The sequence below is a fragment of the Micropterus salmoides genome, unplaced genomic scaffold, assembly GCF_014851395.1.
Source record: "Micropterus salmoides isolate LMB-PRFRI ecotype aquatic unplaced genomic scaffold, ASM1485139v1 Ms_hic_scaffold_16, whole genome shotgun sequence".
NCBI lineage: Eukaryota > Metazoa > Chordata > Actinopteri > Centrarchiformes > Centrarchidae > Micropterus > Micropterus salmoides.
The window spans coordinates 19231818-19245708 of NW_024040707.1; the positions used below are offsets into that span (position 1 = coordinate 19231818).

The 13891-nt window shown below is 41.2% G+C and overlaps 1 protein-coding gene across 2 annotated transcripts in view; it reads right to left on the reverse strand.

Annotated features, from left to right (window-relative positions):
- The window catches only part of dip2ba (disco-interacting protein 2 homolog Ba), a gene marked incomplete at its 3' end in the record, with an annotated part of 34743 nt that extends 21724 nt beyond the window's left edge, over positions 1–13019 (reverse strand). For both annotated transcript variants that reach the window (XM_038723491.1, XM_038723490.1), the window contains 1 exon segment: positions 12752–13019. In XM_038723491.1, coding sequence (XP_038579419.1) covers positions 12752–12836 — 85 coding nt within the window.
- Between the last annotated feature and the right edge of the window lie 872 nt (positions 13020–13891).

Sequence of the window (13891 nt, forward strand, 5' to 3'; positions counted from 1 at the left end):
ATTGCAATTCTGATTCGATTTGCAATTTTTTTTATTGAAGTTATGCTAAAGTTCAAAATTCAGTGCCAGTCTATTTTTGACGGAAGCCGCGCCCAGCAGCACAGAGCAGATGAACCAGGCAGGAAGTCAGACACAGAACAGCATAGAAAATCCAGTTGATTTTCAAAATAAAACCCCCGTTGCAGGCTCCCGATTGTACATCAACAATAAACATAGTTAAAACAGAAAAAAAGAAACATTTTAACTACCTAGCCGACTTAACAATGGTAGAAGTACACAATTTAAGGACAACTGAACAAATAAGCAAAATCTGAACAAGTCAGCAAAATCAAACGCTCTTATTCTGAAATGTAATGTTATCCTGCAGAGAGCGGAACGGGCTCACTGAGAGCTGTTATCCGCACACAAAATGACAAATGAACAACATGTCAACAACGCAGGGCAGGCTAAACGCTCCGCTGCTGAAACACTTCAGTGTGAGTTGACGACGGACAAAACCGCGGCACAGCGGCTGCCTGTGTCGGTTTGGCTGGCGCCATTATACCACACGTTTTCCTCTAGTTTCGTTTGTTGTTGTAAAATGTACACACCCTGTTCCCGCTCTGATGGGTGAGCAGGACCGTAACCGTAACTTGTAACTGCATCACTGTAAAAAAAAAAGGGTCAGATGTGCTGTAAAATTAACCTACATTTTAATCGCTGTCTTCACGATTAGCTAATCGCTTTCTTTCAAATCGCAATTTCGAACTGAAAACAATTAATCATTCAGCCCTAGTATATGGCCTATTGTTTTATCTTTATTTACAATTTTTTATAGGTTACCATAATTTAATATACATTTAACATTATGTAAAGTTATCTGTGTGTGTAGTATGAACAAATATTAATTTCGTTATACAACCTTGTGTTGCATAAGGATAAATAAACTATGTTGTACCTTGATCTTGATTTGGGTCAGTGTTTACCTGAAGACAATAACAAGGATGTTGTACAATCTTGGTAGTGACAAGCTGTTTTATAGATATGGTACATTCAGAGCACATCACTTCATCAAAGTGATGACGGGTGAACAACTGTGGATGGTTCACTGACTTAGACAGTGACAAGTGGGTTGCTGTTGTTAGCAATCAGTAGAGGTTAATGTAGTTTACTCTTCTGCCCTAAAGCACATTGTAACTTCAATGGGCGTAGGTGCACAGAAGAGTGAGACCTCCAGAGGCAGAAGCCGAAACCGAATATAATGAAAAAATTTGCCAAATAGCAAACAAGTCCATTCACATTTTCCTATATTTTTTGCATAAATTAAATAGTCAAATGTGCTTTTCACTCAGTGGTTCCCACAGGATTTGGAGAGACTGGGTGGGTGTGTCCATTTACTTTTAATGTACACATGTAATATGTTTTATACTTTGTGTGAATATAATCCAATTAATCTTATTTCCATACTGTATAGACACCTTATTTTGAAAACTGGACATTGTCACATGTGTATCCTCATGCTAAATTCATTAAGTCCAACCCAATTTGATAAATAATGTTGTATGTGGTTCTTGTATCACGTAACACGAAGACTTCATAGCCTCTCTTCAGGTAGGACTCTCATACAGCAACACTTGTCTTTGTAAAGAGAGAAAATGGACACAAAGCAGACCTGACAAAGCATGAATTCATATGTTTAACAAATCTGCATCATGTTGTAGTTATTTCGGCATCAGTTTAATCAGTTTATTGCTATTTAATCACAGCAAAATGTTTACTTTGGGTTCATACAGTTGTAGTACAGACGAGTTGTTTATTCACGTTATCGCCTTAAAATTGCCTTAAAATCGCCTTCTCGCGTTGTGTGTGAACACTTGCAGCGAATGTACTCGCGCGAGGCAAAAATTTGCGGTTGGTCTGAATGCGGCATAAGAAGTCAGCCACAGATGGAGTGGATGTGCTAAGACACAATTCAGCAGAACAGTGTTTGCAAACGGCGATTTTTGCATCTTTCTCAGACACTTTAAATGCTTCCACACTGCCGACATGTCAACGTAATTGTTCAGTAAAATTTATTCGGTCTTTTGACTTGTTGAACACCAAAAGTGCTTTTTTTGCTATTTTAAGCCGATTAATTTCAGTGGCTGAACATTCAGTGCATCCCAAATTTACTGGATTATCTGTCACCTACAGCTATTAGCGCAATAATAGCTTTAAAATGTTATTGAATTGGGGCTATCACACCAATTTGATGAGTAACTAACAGACCCAGACTTTGGATAGATGTCTAAATAAATCCATTGCACAAAGCTGTCTAGACTTTCATCAGTGGAACTAATTTGCTTGGAATTATGGGTACTTTTTCTTTTTTTTTCCTTTTCCAAAATAAAAAACATGGCTGACCAAGCAACCGCATCATGCTTTAAGTAGCTCAGCTCCCTTTACTCTAGTAGCCATCTGGAAGACTTCAACAGTTAAAAGGGCATTTACAATATAATTTCCATAACTATGTTTTCAATGATGTATAAAGACCTTACATAATCAACCGTTATGTTTTTATTACCTTAGAATGAGCCATTTTTATCTACATACATGGACGTCATCATGTTGCACCGCCATGTTTCTCCAATAGCCCGAAAGGACAAGCGTCACTACTTGAATACATACATACGAAGAAGAAGAAGTAATAGTAGTAGTAGTAATAGTAGTAGTCGTCTGGTTTATTAAGTAAGAGAAATGGAGGACCACACGTATTATTTAGCACAAGAGCCGAAAGAGTGTGACAGCCACCGTAGCTTCTCCTACACACTTGGAAATGGAGGAGTGAGCGGTGACGGAGTCGTTGGTTGGAATTCGCAACCCTCACACTGAACCTTTAAGTGAAACATTTAATACCATAGAACAATACACAGGAATGTCCACTAGCATAAAATCTCAATGCAGTGCAGACATGTAGCAGAGCTGAGATAATGTGGCTCAGCATAGTCTCCTTGAGCAAACAAACCACTTTCCCTTCCCATTGCTCGCTCCACAACATTGTTAGCAAACCACAGATTCCTAACCATCGTTTACTCTTTTATGTGCCATTGGTCAGCAGGTGTCAGTGAGTATTAACTTAGAAACATGGCTCTTGATTCAGGGTTAGCCTTGTGGTAGAGCGGCTAGCTTTTAAGGTTTAAAATAAGTCAGTCTTTATTTTCGTTAAACTGTCCAACTAGCAATAAACTAATCAAAGAGCAATATTAAGATTTGTCTAACACTACAGTGAAATACATATTTGTGAAACCTGCCCCTGGTATTGATCATGCTGGCACTGTCACATTAGTAACACATGCCTTTTTTTTTTTTTACGTCTGCCTGTGTGAGTTTGTCTGTCACTTACTCTTCCAGCTCATTTATTTAAACTATGAAGGTAGGTCACTAGACTCTGACTTAATTCAGCACATTGTAAAGACAGGGACAAAACCAAGTAGATATAATTTCAACAGAGGCGGCATCCTGGCTTGTTTACTGAATGAGAGAGCTTTGTTTTGGCATTGCTGGGTAACCAGAGTTGAAGGGAGCGAGAAGTGTCGGATTTCACTGTGGCAGTGTTGTAGTTAAGAGATACAGGGATCAGAAGTGTCGACCAGACCTGACCTTCACATCAACTGAACTAGCTTAAATACACACATGTCGCCAAACACGTGCCTTAAGAGCTTAGCTATTAGCAATATCCTCTCCATCTCTAGATGACACATGTACAATTGATGCTCCCTGACTCTGCTTAATTGCTCATAGATGATTGGTTAAAAGAGAACATTAAACAGAAAGATGAATGTTAACCAGGCAGTCGACTCATTAAATCAATATTATAAGCTCATAACAAGCCTTGAGTGGCCTTTGAGAAGCACTCACACGCGGGGTGTTGAGTCTACAGCTGACAATGAAACCACACAGGCCTTTTTGCCTGCGTTCCAGTCCACCACCCACTGCTCACAGTCATTATACACCCCGTCATCAGGATGGGAATCCATCGCTGCTCTGAAAATGATGGCTCTGAATCTGTGGGGACGCTCAACAAGACGCAACACTGTCTGAAAGCATAAAAGAAAAATATACTGTGGTAAAATAAAGGCTTTATAAATGCCTGTCAAGCTCAACACACAAATCGCTGTGTCAGCGAACACATGTCACTTCATGTGGAACCAAAGGTACAAGGTCACAGGGGGGTGGTAGCGAGGGGATATTAGCAACAAGCTACTCACTACAACACAGGCAGGTAGGGGATTAGATGAAAGTGGAGTAACTGAAGGAAAGGTGAGAGACTGGACAGTGCAGCAATTTGAACTGTTCCTGAAAACAACGTAAAGACAATAACTTAACAAATGCAGGTACATTTGAATATCACACTGCCAGAGTTTAGCCACCACAAACAGATCATTCAGAAAATGAAAGAGGGTGCACTGAAACATCTGTTTGATAAGTCAGTGTGAATTGTTAAAATACCGCTTTTCAAAAGCGCTGATGAATAATTGCTGATGAATGATTGCCAAGTTAATTGTGGGTGTGTTTATATGCCAACAAGTGTGCACACGGTCTCAAGAGAAAGTTTAGTTGGATAATCTCTAGTGGCTGTTTCACAACAATCACTGCCAACTGATTTAGACAACATCCAGACAACAGTCATCGGTGTGTCATCTGTGGGAGCATGTAGCACGACACAAGCCTACTGTACACCAAGGGCCTCCTACTGATATAGCAGTGTGAGAAACTATGAACTGTGTTCATGTACTTACACTACTCACAATGGTCTGTTCAATGGTTGCAGAAATCTAGCCCAGTACTCGTAACAACACAGATCAAGCTTAACAGCCAAACCCATTTTTAGCTCATCTCCAGGAAATGACGAAGCCTGGCCAGAAATGTAGCTGTGATCAACCAAGTGTCAAAATATGAACCTAATGCTTCCGTTAAAGGCAATGAATACACAATATGTGGACATGCACCAGCCTAGAAGCTATTGACAGTTAATGATTAAGAAGTCGAAGCCCCACCCATTCGATGTGTTTTCATGAGCTTTGTCCAACCCCTTTCTCTGGGGAGTTGAATTAAAGGGGTCCATGACTACAAGCCAAGCTGTAGCACAATGTGTTCTGAGGGGCCAAGAAGGGAGATACACATCAGCTTGTTGAGGGGGTTTCCTGAGGACTTCTACTCACTGGGTATTTTCGATAACCCTTTGGCTCCACACAAGAATTAGGAAGGGAACTATTGAAGTGCAAAGCACGGGTCCAAATAAAAATAAATTAATACCGACATTATGAGTGACTGACAGAGAAAGTAGTTGACCTTTTGGAAACTTTCATTGTACATATGCAGCAGAACTGCTTTACCCCTGAGCTCTGATTTCCCCATCAGCCTTTCCTGTGACGCAGGGCCTGCGCTTTCATATATAGAAACTGACCAGCTGCTGAGAAAATACCCCATGTTCTCCACACCCTCTTCAAAAGTCTGTAGTGGTCAGCTGCGGCTGATTTACAACTCATAGCAGGTTTATGGTCAGCCCTCTGGTTAATTTCAAGAGTTATTGTTAGAAAAGTTATCCTTTTTGCAATCAGAAGTCATTTGGACATTCAATGTTAATATTAATTGATTACTGAAAGGAAAACTGACCAACAATCTATATGGAAAACAAACAATATTTAGTTTAACTATTCAAACTGCTAGTGTTGACAGCTAACTAGCCATCTAACCTGCAAAATGGCATTAGTGAATGAACTTGTCTGCCGTGGATGCTTGTTTGCCGTTTATTCAGCAATCAAGGCGCAGTGCAAGGTATGTGTCAATGCAAGTGAATAAGTGAAAATGTGCCTAAAGCTAATGTTTTCTGTCGTTCCCATTTTGTGCTGCTGTCAGGCTGTTTGTATGTCAAACACTTTGACTTGCTCTATGCAAATGTAATCATTCTATGAAATTTTACCCAATGTCACTCGATGTTTACAAGTCAGGTGCCACAGGCTATGTTATCGAAAAGCCAGCTGGACCAGCTAATTAAGTAAACATGAACAAAGTGAAAAGTGCAATGTGAAATTGGAAGTTTCTTGCGTCACAATGGCTGCTGTTCAGATCTTCAAAAGTGACGTGGTAAGGTTGTAAACACTCCCTGCTTCCACCACACAATAACAATATGATTTAGTTCACTAGTATTCAGTACCTGTGTTGATTTTCGTGGCATATTGGCATGAATTGAAGGCCTGCAGAGTAGGAAATCTCCCCTAAAAACTCAGCATCACTTCGCCAGTAAAAACGTTAGATATTAGCAATTTGTAGGTAACATGTTAAAAACATATAAACCCAGTGGTTTGATGCTTTAACAATTAGCATACCTATAGCAACTTTCTCCATGGGTCAGAGAGCAAGCCGATTGGCCTGAGAAGGGCAGCTCTCAACAGGCCGCGGCATTTCACACACAACCCATGGGCGCAACAGTGACCCACATCTAGCAGCCAACCAGCCAGTTGGTTGGGTGTGGAAGTGTTTGCGACTGGCTGCTGTCTACTAGCCAGGAACATTAACTTAAGCGAGAAAGAAATACACACAATTACGGCTGACTCCATGGGACTTTGAGAGGGTGGCCTCCACTGCAATAATGGCGGAGCATTTGTGTCAAAGAGATGCTTGTTTTCTCCTCCTCAGGCATGAAAGTGAATTTGTCTTGCCAGCCAGGTCTATTTATATTCACAAGAGCATTCTTCGGCATTAGCACAGTCACATGGCCCAAACGGTCAGTGGATATAGACTAGCGATACACTGGACGTGCTCTGCATCAACTCCCACAGTCTGACAACACCAAAATGGTATAAATCAGAGGGTACGTCGGTCAGCATTGTACGGTCCTGGGCCTGACTAAATGACTGCAAGCCACAAAAGCAGTGAGTGGGAAGATTGCGCAACACAACGTCAGAGAGGTGCTTCACTGTCGCTGTGAGCCCAGTTGAGATTACAGGTTGGTAAAGTGATGAATGAAGGTGGGTGTTGTGCAGACAGAGAGAAAGGGTCTGAAATCACAAAATCATTCCTGTTTTCCCCTCATGATGAGTCACAGGTGGCGTCACACCTCTCGACTCAGTAAACAGTCCAGTGTGACAGGAGGCTCAAACAGGTTATCTCACTTTGTGGTGGATGGATGTGCCCTGGAGAAGAGAACACACCTAATTGCAGTGACTCACGGTTTTACAGCAAGCAGCGAGGAGGCTTGACTAAATTGTATTTCTGCAAACTGTGAGATACATATCACATGAATGGGTGAATGTTTAATTTAGTGTTAACTTTTTATCAATGACTGTGGGGAAATTCTCTATTAACCTGCTTACTACCACAGGAAGGTTAGAGCACAAGATCAGACACAGAACAGTACTATCTTAAGTGACAGAGAGTCCTGCTCGAAGGAACCTCAGAAGAGTAGATGCTTCCTAGCTCGGGTGCTTTAACACACACTGTTCCACAATTTCATAGCTTCCATGCGGCATCTCCGACTTCCACAGTAATACATGAGTCCTGACACTGAGGCTGGGAAATAATTTAACATGGCCATACAGCTGTTTTTCGTTATTTGATTATTGTGTTATTATTTAACGAGGTTATGTTGCCTTTATTATTGATTCCAAGTAAATTTTAATAAAAAAAAAAAAAAAGGAAACTAATTAAGGTTTTATTTTTATACTGAAATACGTAACAGTGGAAGACAGTTAACTGCATCAAATCTGAATGTTTTAAATGCAATACTGTCTTTACCATCAGGGTGCAAAGTTAGCACCAGCCACCCGCCAAATGCTAGTAAAATATGAAAATGGCCAAAAATATGATGGTAATATGTTGAGTGGCTGGTACAACTTAAACATACACAAGCCATTTGGCTGGTGGATACCGTAATGTACTTGGTATTGGCAAAAAGTAGTTCAGTTAGTTGATTTCTGTCATACTGCCTGGACCTACCTGACATCACATGTCAGCCTGTTCAACAAGTTAAGCATCTTTCACTGCACAAAGTGAGTTTCACACACCAGAGATGTTCAGGTCTGGAGGGCTGGTGAGTGGGATGTCAGAATATCTCCTGGCACTGATTCAGAGGAGTCAGGTTGGCTTTTTGTTTTTTTAATACGATGCATGCCTCAACTTCTACCTGGGGACCATAAAGAAGTCACGCTCGCTAACCAAACACACACACCTACATCCACACCACTCTATGAGGGTGTCCTAGTATTTAATGAGAGCATGTGAATAATTCAGCTTACAACAGGTCTGGAGGAGGAAAGAGACTGCAGCCATCATTAACTATTCACAGCATAACAGTATTATGACACATGCACACACACATTTGCATGTGCAAACACACTGTATACACCACAAACACACAAAAAAAGACCTTTGCCAAGAGTGCCCAACCATCTGCTTGGACCTAAGGCACTGGCTCTGAAGATACAAGGGAGATAATTTGTGCTTTTGGATTCTGACATATCGGGAGCTAAAGGACCTATAATACTACCCAAATATGTAAAAAGAGATATATAACTTGAAAACTCTTTAGACTGTTCAAAGCTTGTTCAAATGCAGTGAGAAATAGGACTGGGCAATAAATCAATGTTATTGAGCATCATCCATCTTTATAATCATATTACTACAAACCCTCATGATGAGGTATTATAGTTCACAGTTGGTGCTGTATCCAATGTGAAACTTCTAGTACATACAGTTTTTTTAATTCTAGCGTTGTGTTATAGGAAAACACTTTAAAACCATTTGACTCAATAGGATAAACATTCATGTCATTTTGACCACCTCTGTAAATGGCATCATGGGACTTAGTCGAGCGGTCTGTCACTGCGATGTTCAGGTTCGCTTTGACATGTGTTGCATGTCATCATCACCCCCCGTTGTTTCCTGTCTCTCTAGACTGTCAGTTGTCCAACAAAGTCACAGAATGCCAACATTAATAATCTCAACAAAAAAAAGACAAATTTAAATATTGTTAACATATTGAAGAGATAATGCTGTGATAATTATAACAATATCAGAACATATTGCCCACTCCTATTTCCAGGACAAGTGGCTCTAACATTTGGTAGAGCTGTTAAAAAAAGCTTGTTGCATCAGGCCTGCAAGAGCCAAAAGCTGTGAAGTGATTTGAATTTGGGTCGAGATTTTAGCTTTACAATCGTGTGAGAGGACCTTATTCCTCTTTCTGTGCCGGCACAGACCTCCACCTTAAAAACAAGAACTCATGAGCTTGAGTTTGAGGAAGTGTCCATCACATGTCTGTAATCTCTCTCAAAATAAGTACTTGGACTGCCTATTTACATAAACAAGTTTGCTGTGTATCCTATTCATAAAAAAACACAGAGAGAGAAGAGGTATGTTTTCACAGACCTCCTCATCAGGCTTTGCCCTACACGCTGTCACTGATGGTTGGGGTCAGGAGGAAGGATAGCTGATAGAGACTAGGTCCATATCAATGCTGTCATCCTCTGCTGAGGGCCTTCTCTGTTAATACAACAACGAGCCAAGCCTGCTTCTGCTGCATCTGAATGCTGGCTGGCTGGCTGGCTAACTGGATGATTGGCCTAGAAAGGAAGCAACTGGCAGTAATCGGGACTCCCCTGTCTACCCATACTGATCATAGATGCAAACAGAGACTAAGACTGTATCTCCACATGAACACAGGCACAAGCATGTGCACCGCACGCACAAGAAACCCGAGTTTAAAAACTTAAAATCAGACTGGGAGGAAATTCAATTTTGTATTTTAATTTCAAAATGGCCCCTTGGCCTGGAAATCTAGCTACTAACTCACAGACCAAAAAACTAATTGGTGAGGAATTTTCCTTGAGCCAGCAACATTAGACTTCTATGTAACATGCTTGACAGTTGGCCGGGGGGGCTGTCAACCAGGTACGCTTGTTACAGGGAAGAACCAGACATGACCTTTTACCCCTGGCCCAGCTGAGAGGGTGAGAGGGGTAATACACAATACACGTCATCTTCTCAAGTATGACCAGTCACCAGCCCCTCCCTTCTCTTCCTATGGAGGCAGCTCATTCCAACGTGCACACAAAGGCTGGGTTCAGCTGAATGGCCTAAATGGCTGCAGAGCTCCTGGCCACGGCGGCTCACACCAGCTGAATGGTCCTCATTGTGTCCCCATGGTCACAGGGGGCTAGCAGAACTGGGTTGTTTTTTAAGAGGCCATTTGGCAGGCCTGTGTTCTTATCCAAGCAACGCAGGAACAGGCATTTCCACTTGGTCCAGAGGAGGGCTCGTTTTGGACTGAGGAAACGTAGCCTATAAGGTGATGACATGCCTCTCGCATCCAGTCACCAATGGGGCTAGCTGGTTCAAATACACACATGAACCTAAAACTACTGCAAACATTTAAATATTTAGTCTTGCATGTTTTGCAATAACAACAAGCACGAGTCTTTAGAAGGAGTTCCTGTTCACACCCGCGTTATCCAGGTGTTAACTGACCAAAACTAAAGCAGACTTTTTTTTAACTGTTATGCATCACCACAAGCAAGTTTTGATACTGGGCAAGATTATTTCAAGTACACGACTGACTGGAACCTAAAATATGCAATGAAAATACAAAAAGGGTGGGACATAGGGAACATGCATACAATATTTAGATTGTGATGTAATACACACATTATTAATGTATAAAATAATGAGAGATAAATTAATTTTTCTGGCTAATACCTGCATATCAAAGTACTTAATCATTACAATGATGCAAAACAACATATCAAATATTGCCATAAAGCAGTCCTGATCATTGATTTATGACAAACAATCTGGTAAAATCACAGCAGACACATTTCTATCACCTACAGCTATATATATATATATATAAACATAATATAAAATATATAAAAATATAAAATATTCCTATACACACACACTCACATTAAGAATAAAATCATCATATCATCCCCCCCTAATATGACCCATGCTATAACAATGGTAAATGGTCAGCCTGTAATATAAAGTGTAAGCCCTTTGTAATTAACAGGCTCATTTATCCAAAACCACCAGCGTAACTCTTTATCATGTCAAACACAATAAATACTGGCTGATCTACACCTGAAAAACACATTAGAGGGCAGTCCGCTCTTAGAAAACCTGCAGATACACTAATATATCAGCTTACTTTCAATATTGGCTGATATGAGCTGTAAAAGACAGCTCCATTCTGATGCTGTTATAACAGTTAGTCCTATTAGCTTGTAAATATGCATTTGAATTTTTTATAGGAGTATGTCACGTAACATAACTGTCAAATGCAAATTAATCAAACTGTCAAAGTCTTTTACAGTCCCATGATCCTTTTAATGGCCTTACTACAGACACAGGAAAAAAAGGTTAACCTGCATTTGTATTAGGAGTCTCGCAAAAATGCATATAAATACTGGTGTCAGCGAAACATGAGTGGGAACATTTCAAATACTGGTTATCAGTTTAAAAAACATATCACACCCCTAGAATAAGCAGATTTCAATCAGGATGGATATAAGTAGATACTGAGAGGTTACTGCGCAGGACAGGTGGATTCGGTCACCTCAGCTGGAAGAACGTAGCCTGGGTGCCATGAAGCAGGGGAAGGGAGATACTGTCTAGGATGTGACAGTGTGTGTCAATGGGTGTAGAGCAGGGGCTAACAGCTGCCCTGGGGGATGGGTTGATTCACACCATGCTTTAGATGAATGAATGGTTGAGATATTTGTAAACCACAATAAACAGACGCACCCACCAAGGAAAATGGACATGGACGCATGCGTCTGACTCAAATCTCACACAATTTGTCAACCACAAGATTGAGGGTGGTGCAACCTCACAATGAGCAGCACAGGTAAACCTATAATTCCAGTAATGGCAGGTTTACACAGGTGCACAAGGCTCATGCACAGGACACATCTTGTTGATCACCAACGCCACTGAGGTCATCCACTACATTTGGTAATTAACTGACAAGTCATCCATAACAGACTGTCAGACTATCTTCATATGACACCAGAGCAGATGATGACTGTAGGCCTCGTCATTACACCTCAACGCTAGTCACAGTGACTCAGTATTACTGCAATAAAACATTTTAAAGCTACAGCCTAAAAACAGATGCCAAGTGAATGGCTTTATGATGTGAAACTGTAAGACATGTGGCCACAGATGAATTTAAATTCATACCATATGAAATAGTAACGTTATAACTAAAGATGACTGGAGAAGGGGTCAAGCCCTGACAGCCAGACCTTGCCTCTGGCCATCCTGTGTGTCGAACAAGTCACACACACACACACACACACACACACACACACACACACACACACACAGCTATGGCTTTGACATTTATTCACACAGCAAAAGACATCTGTAAAGTCGACATTTTGCTTAAATGAGCTACTATAAGATTTGAGATGAAGGAGACACGAGGAAATGGATGATATTTGATAAGTCTTTCCCCCCCCCCCCCCCCCCGCTTGTCATGCACTGCTAGCTCGTGTGCCCACATCCTGTATTAGCACAAAGTAAGCTAACTAAGGTGGCACAGCCTGAGCACCCGCACCCCTGACGTGTGCCCTCATACAATGTGTTAGAAACGTAAAGCAAAACCGGAGGAGGGAAACTACCAGTTTAATCGATGCTAGTTGGCCCAGACAGATGAGACACACAGCTAGCTTGAAAATCTGCTATAGCATCCCCCCTCTCTCTCTCCCATCAGCCCCCTCCCCTCCTTTACCTTCAGACAGCTCCAGATCCAACTCCGCCAATTGGTCTCTAACCTCTTTTGGCAGGGCGGACAAATCCACGCCGCGGTCTGCCATGACTCCGCCGAGAAACACGAGTGCAGTCTATCTGAGAAGAAACCAGGCGGTGGCGAGGGAATGTCAAAAAAATGTAAAATAAAACGCCCTCCCTCAAGACACAAAACAAGCATCAGAGTGGGAGAGACGGTCCATCCGCACGGCTGGCCCCTCCGCCATATTGGGGGAAACTCACCAACGGCAACGAGCGGTCACGTGACTGCCTTTACCTCGCCTGTACGTTTCGCCGCATCCCAGGCGGAAAAAGCACACTGACACTACTGCTGCTCCCTCTGGTGTCTCACTGACAAAAGCACACACACACCCCTCACTTAGAACCAGAGCACATGCCGTGCATTTGTCATTTTCCAGCTAAACATGTTGGACTTCCAGTGGACCCTGACCTGACCCCTCCAGGGGAAAAAAGTTTATTATTTGCCGTGACACCAGCGTGTGTAAGGATGTTTCACCTATACAACTATACAATCACAATTAGATATTTTTTCAAAATCATTCATATATAACATGGGCATGGGCACTGTAGATTATTATAATTATGTTATTATCGATTAATCTGACGATTATTTCCTTGATTAATTGAACTATATAATATTAGAAAATAGAAAGGAATAGCCATTGCAAGTCTATGGTAGTCACGATAACATCTTAAAATGTCTTTTTTTGTCCAAACGTCGTCCAAATCTGTCATGTAAACAGCAACTGATGGGTACTTGAGCCATATGTAGGATGCACAAACTGTTGGCAGCTTATTTTTGGCTCAGGGTCCCATAGCAGGTCAAGGTCATGTATTTATTGTGCTTTTTGAGCTTTACTTATTAACTTATTTACTTACAACCCTTGATTACTTATATGTAATGTGTGTGTGTGTGGTATGCTGTACTATGCTCTGCACGAATGAAGTTCCAAACGGATAAATACAGTTCTTTGAATTTAATTGAGGTTAATCCAGCCCATAACCTGCTTGAGATGAAGTACCTTATTTTAAAATTATACCACAGTTCCTGTAAGATACTGAAAACTGCTCCAGTATACGATCAGAACACAACTCTAAGTAA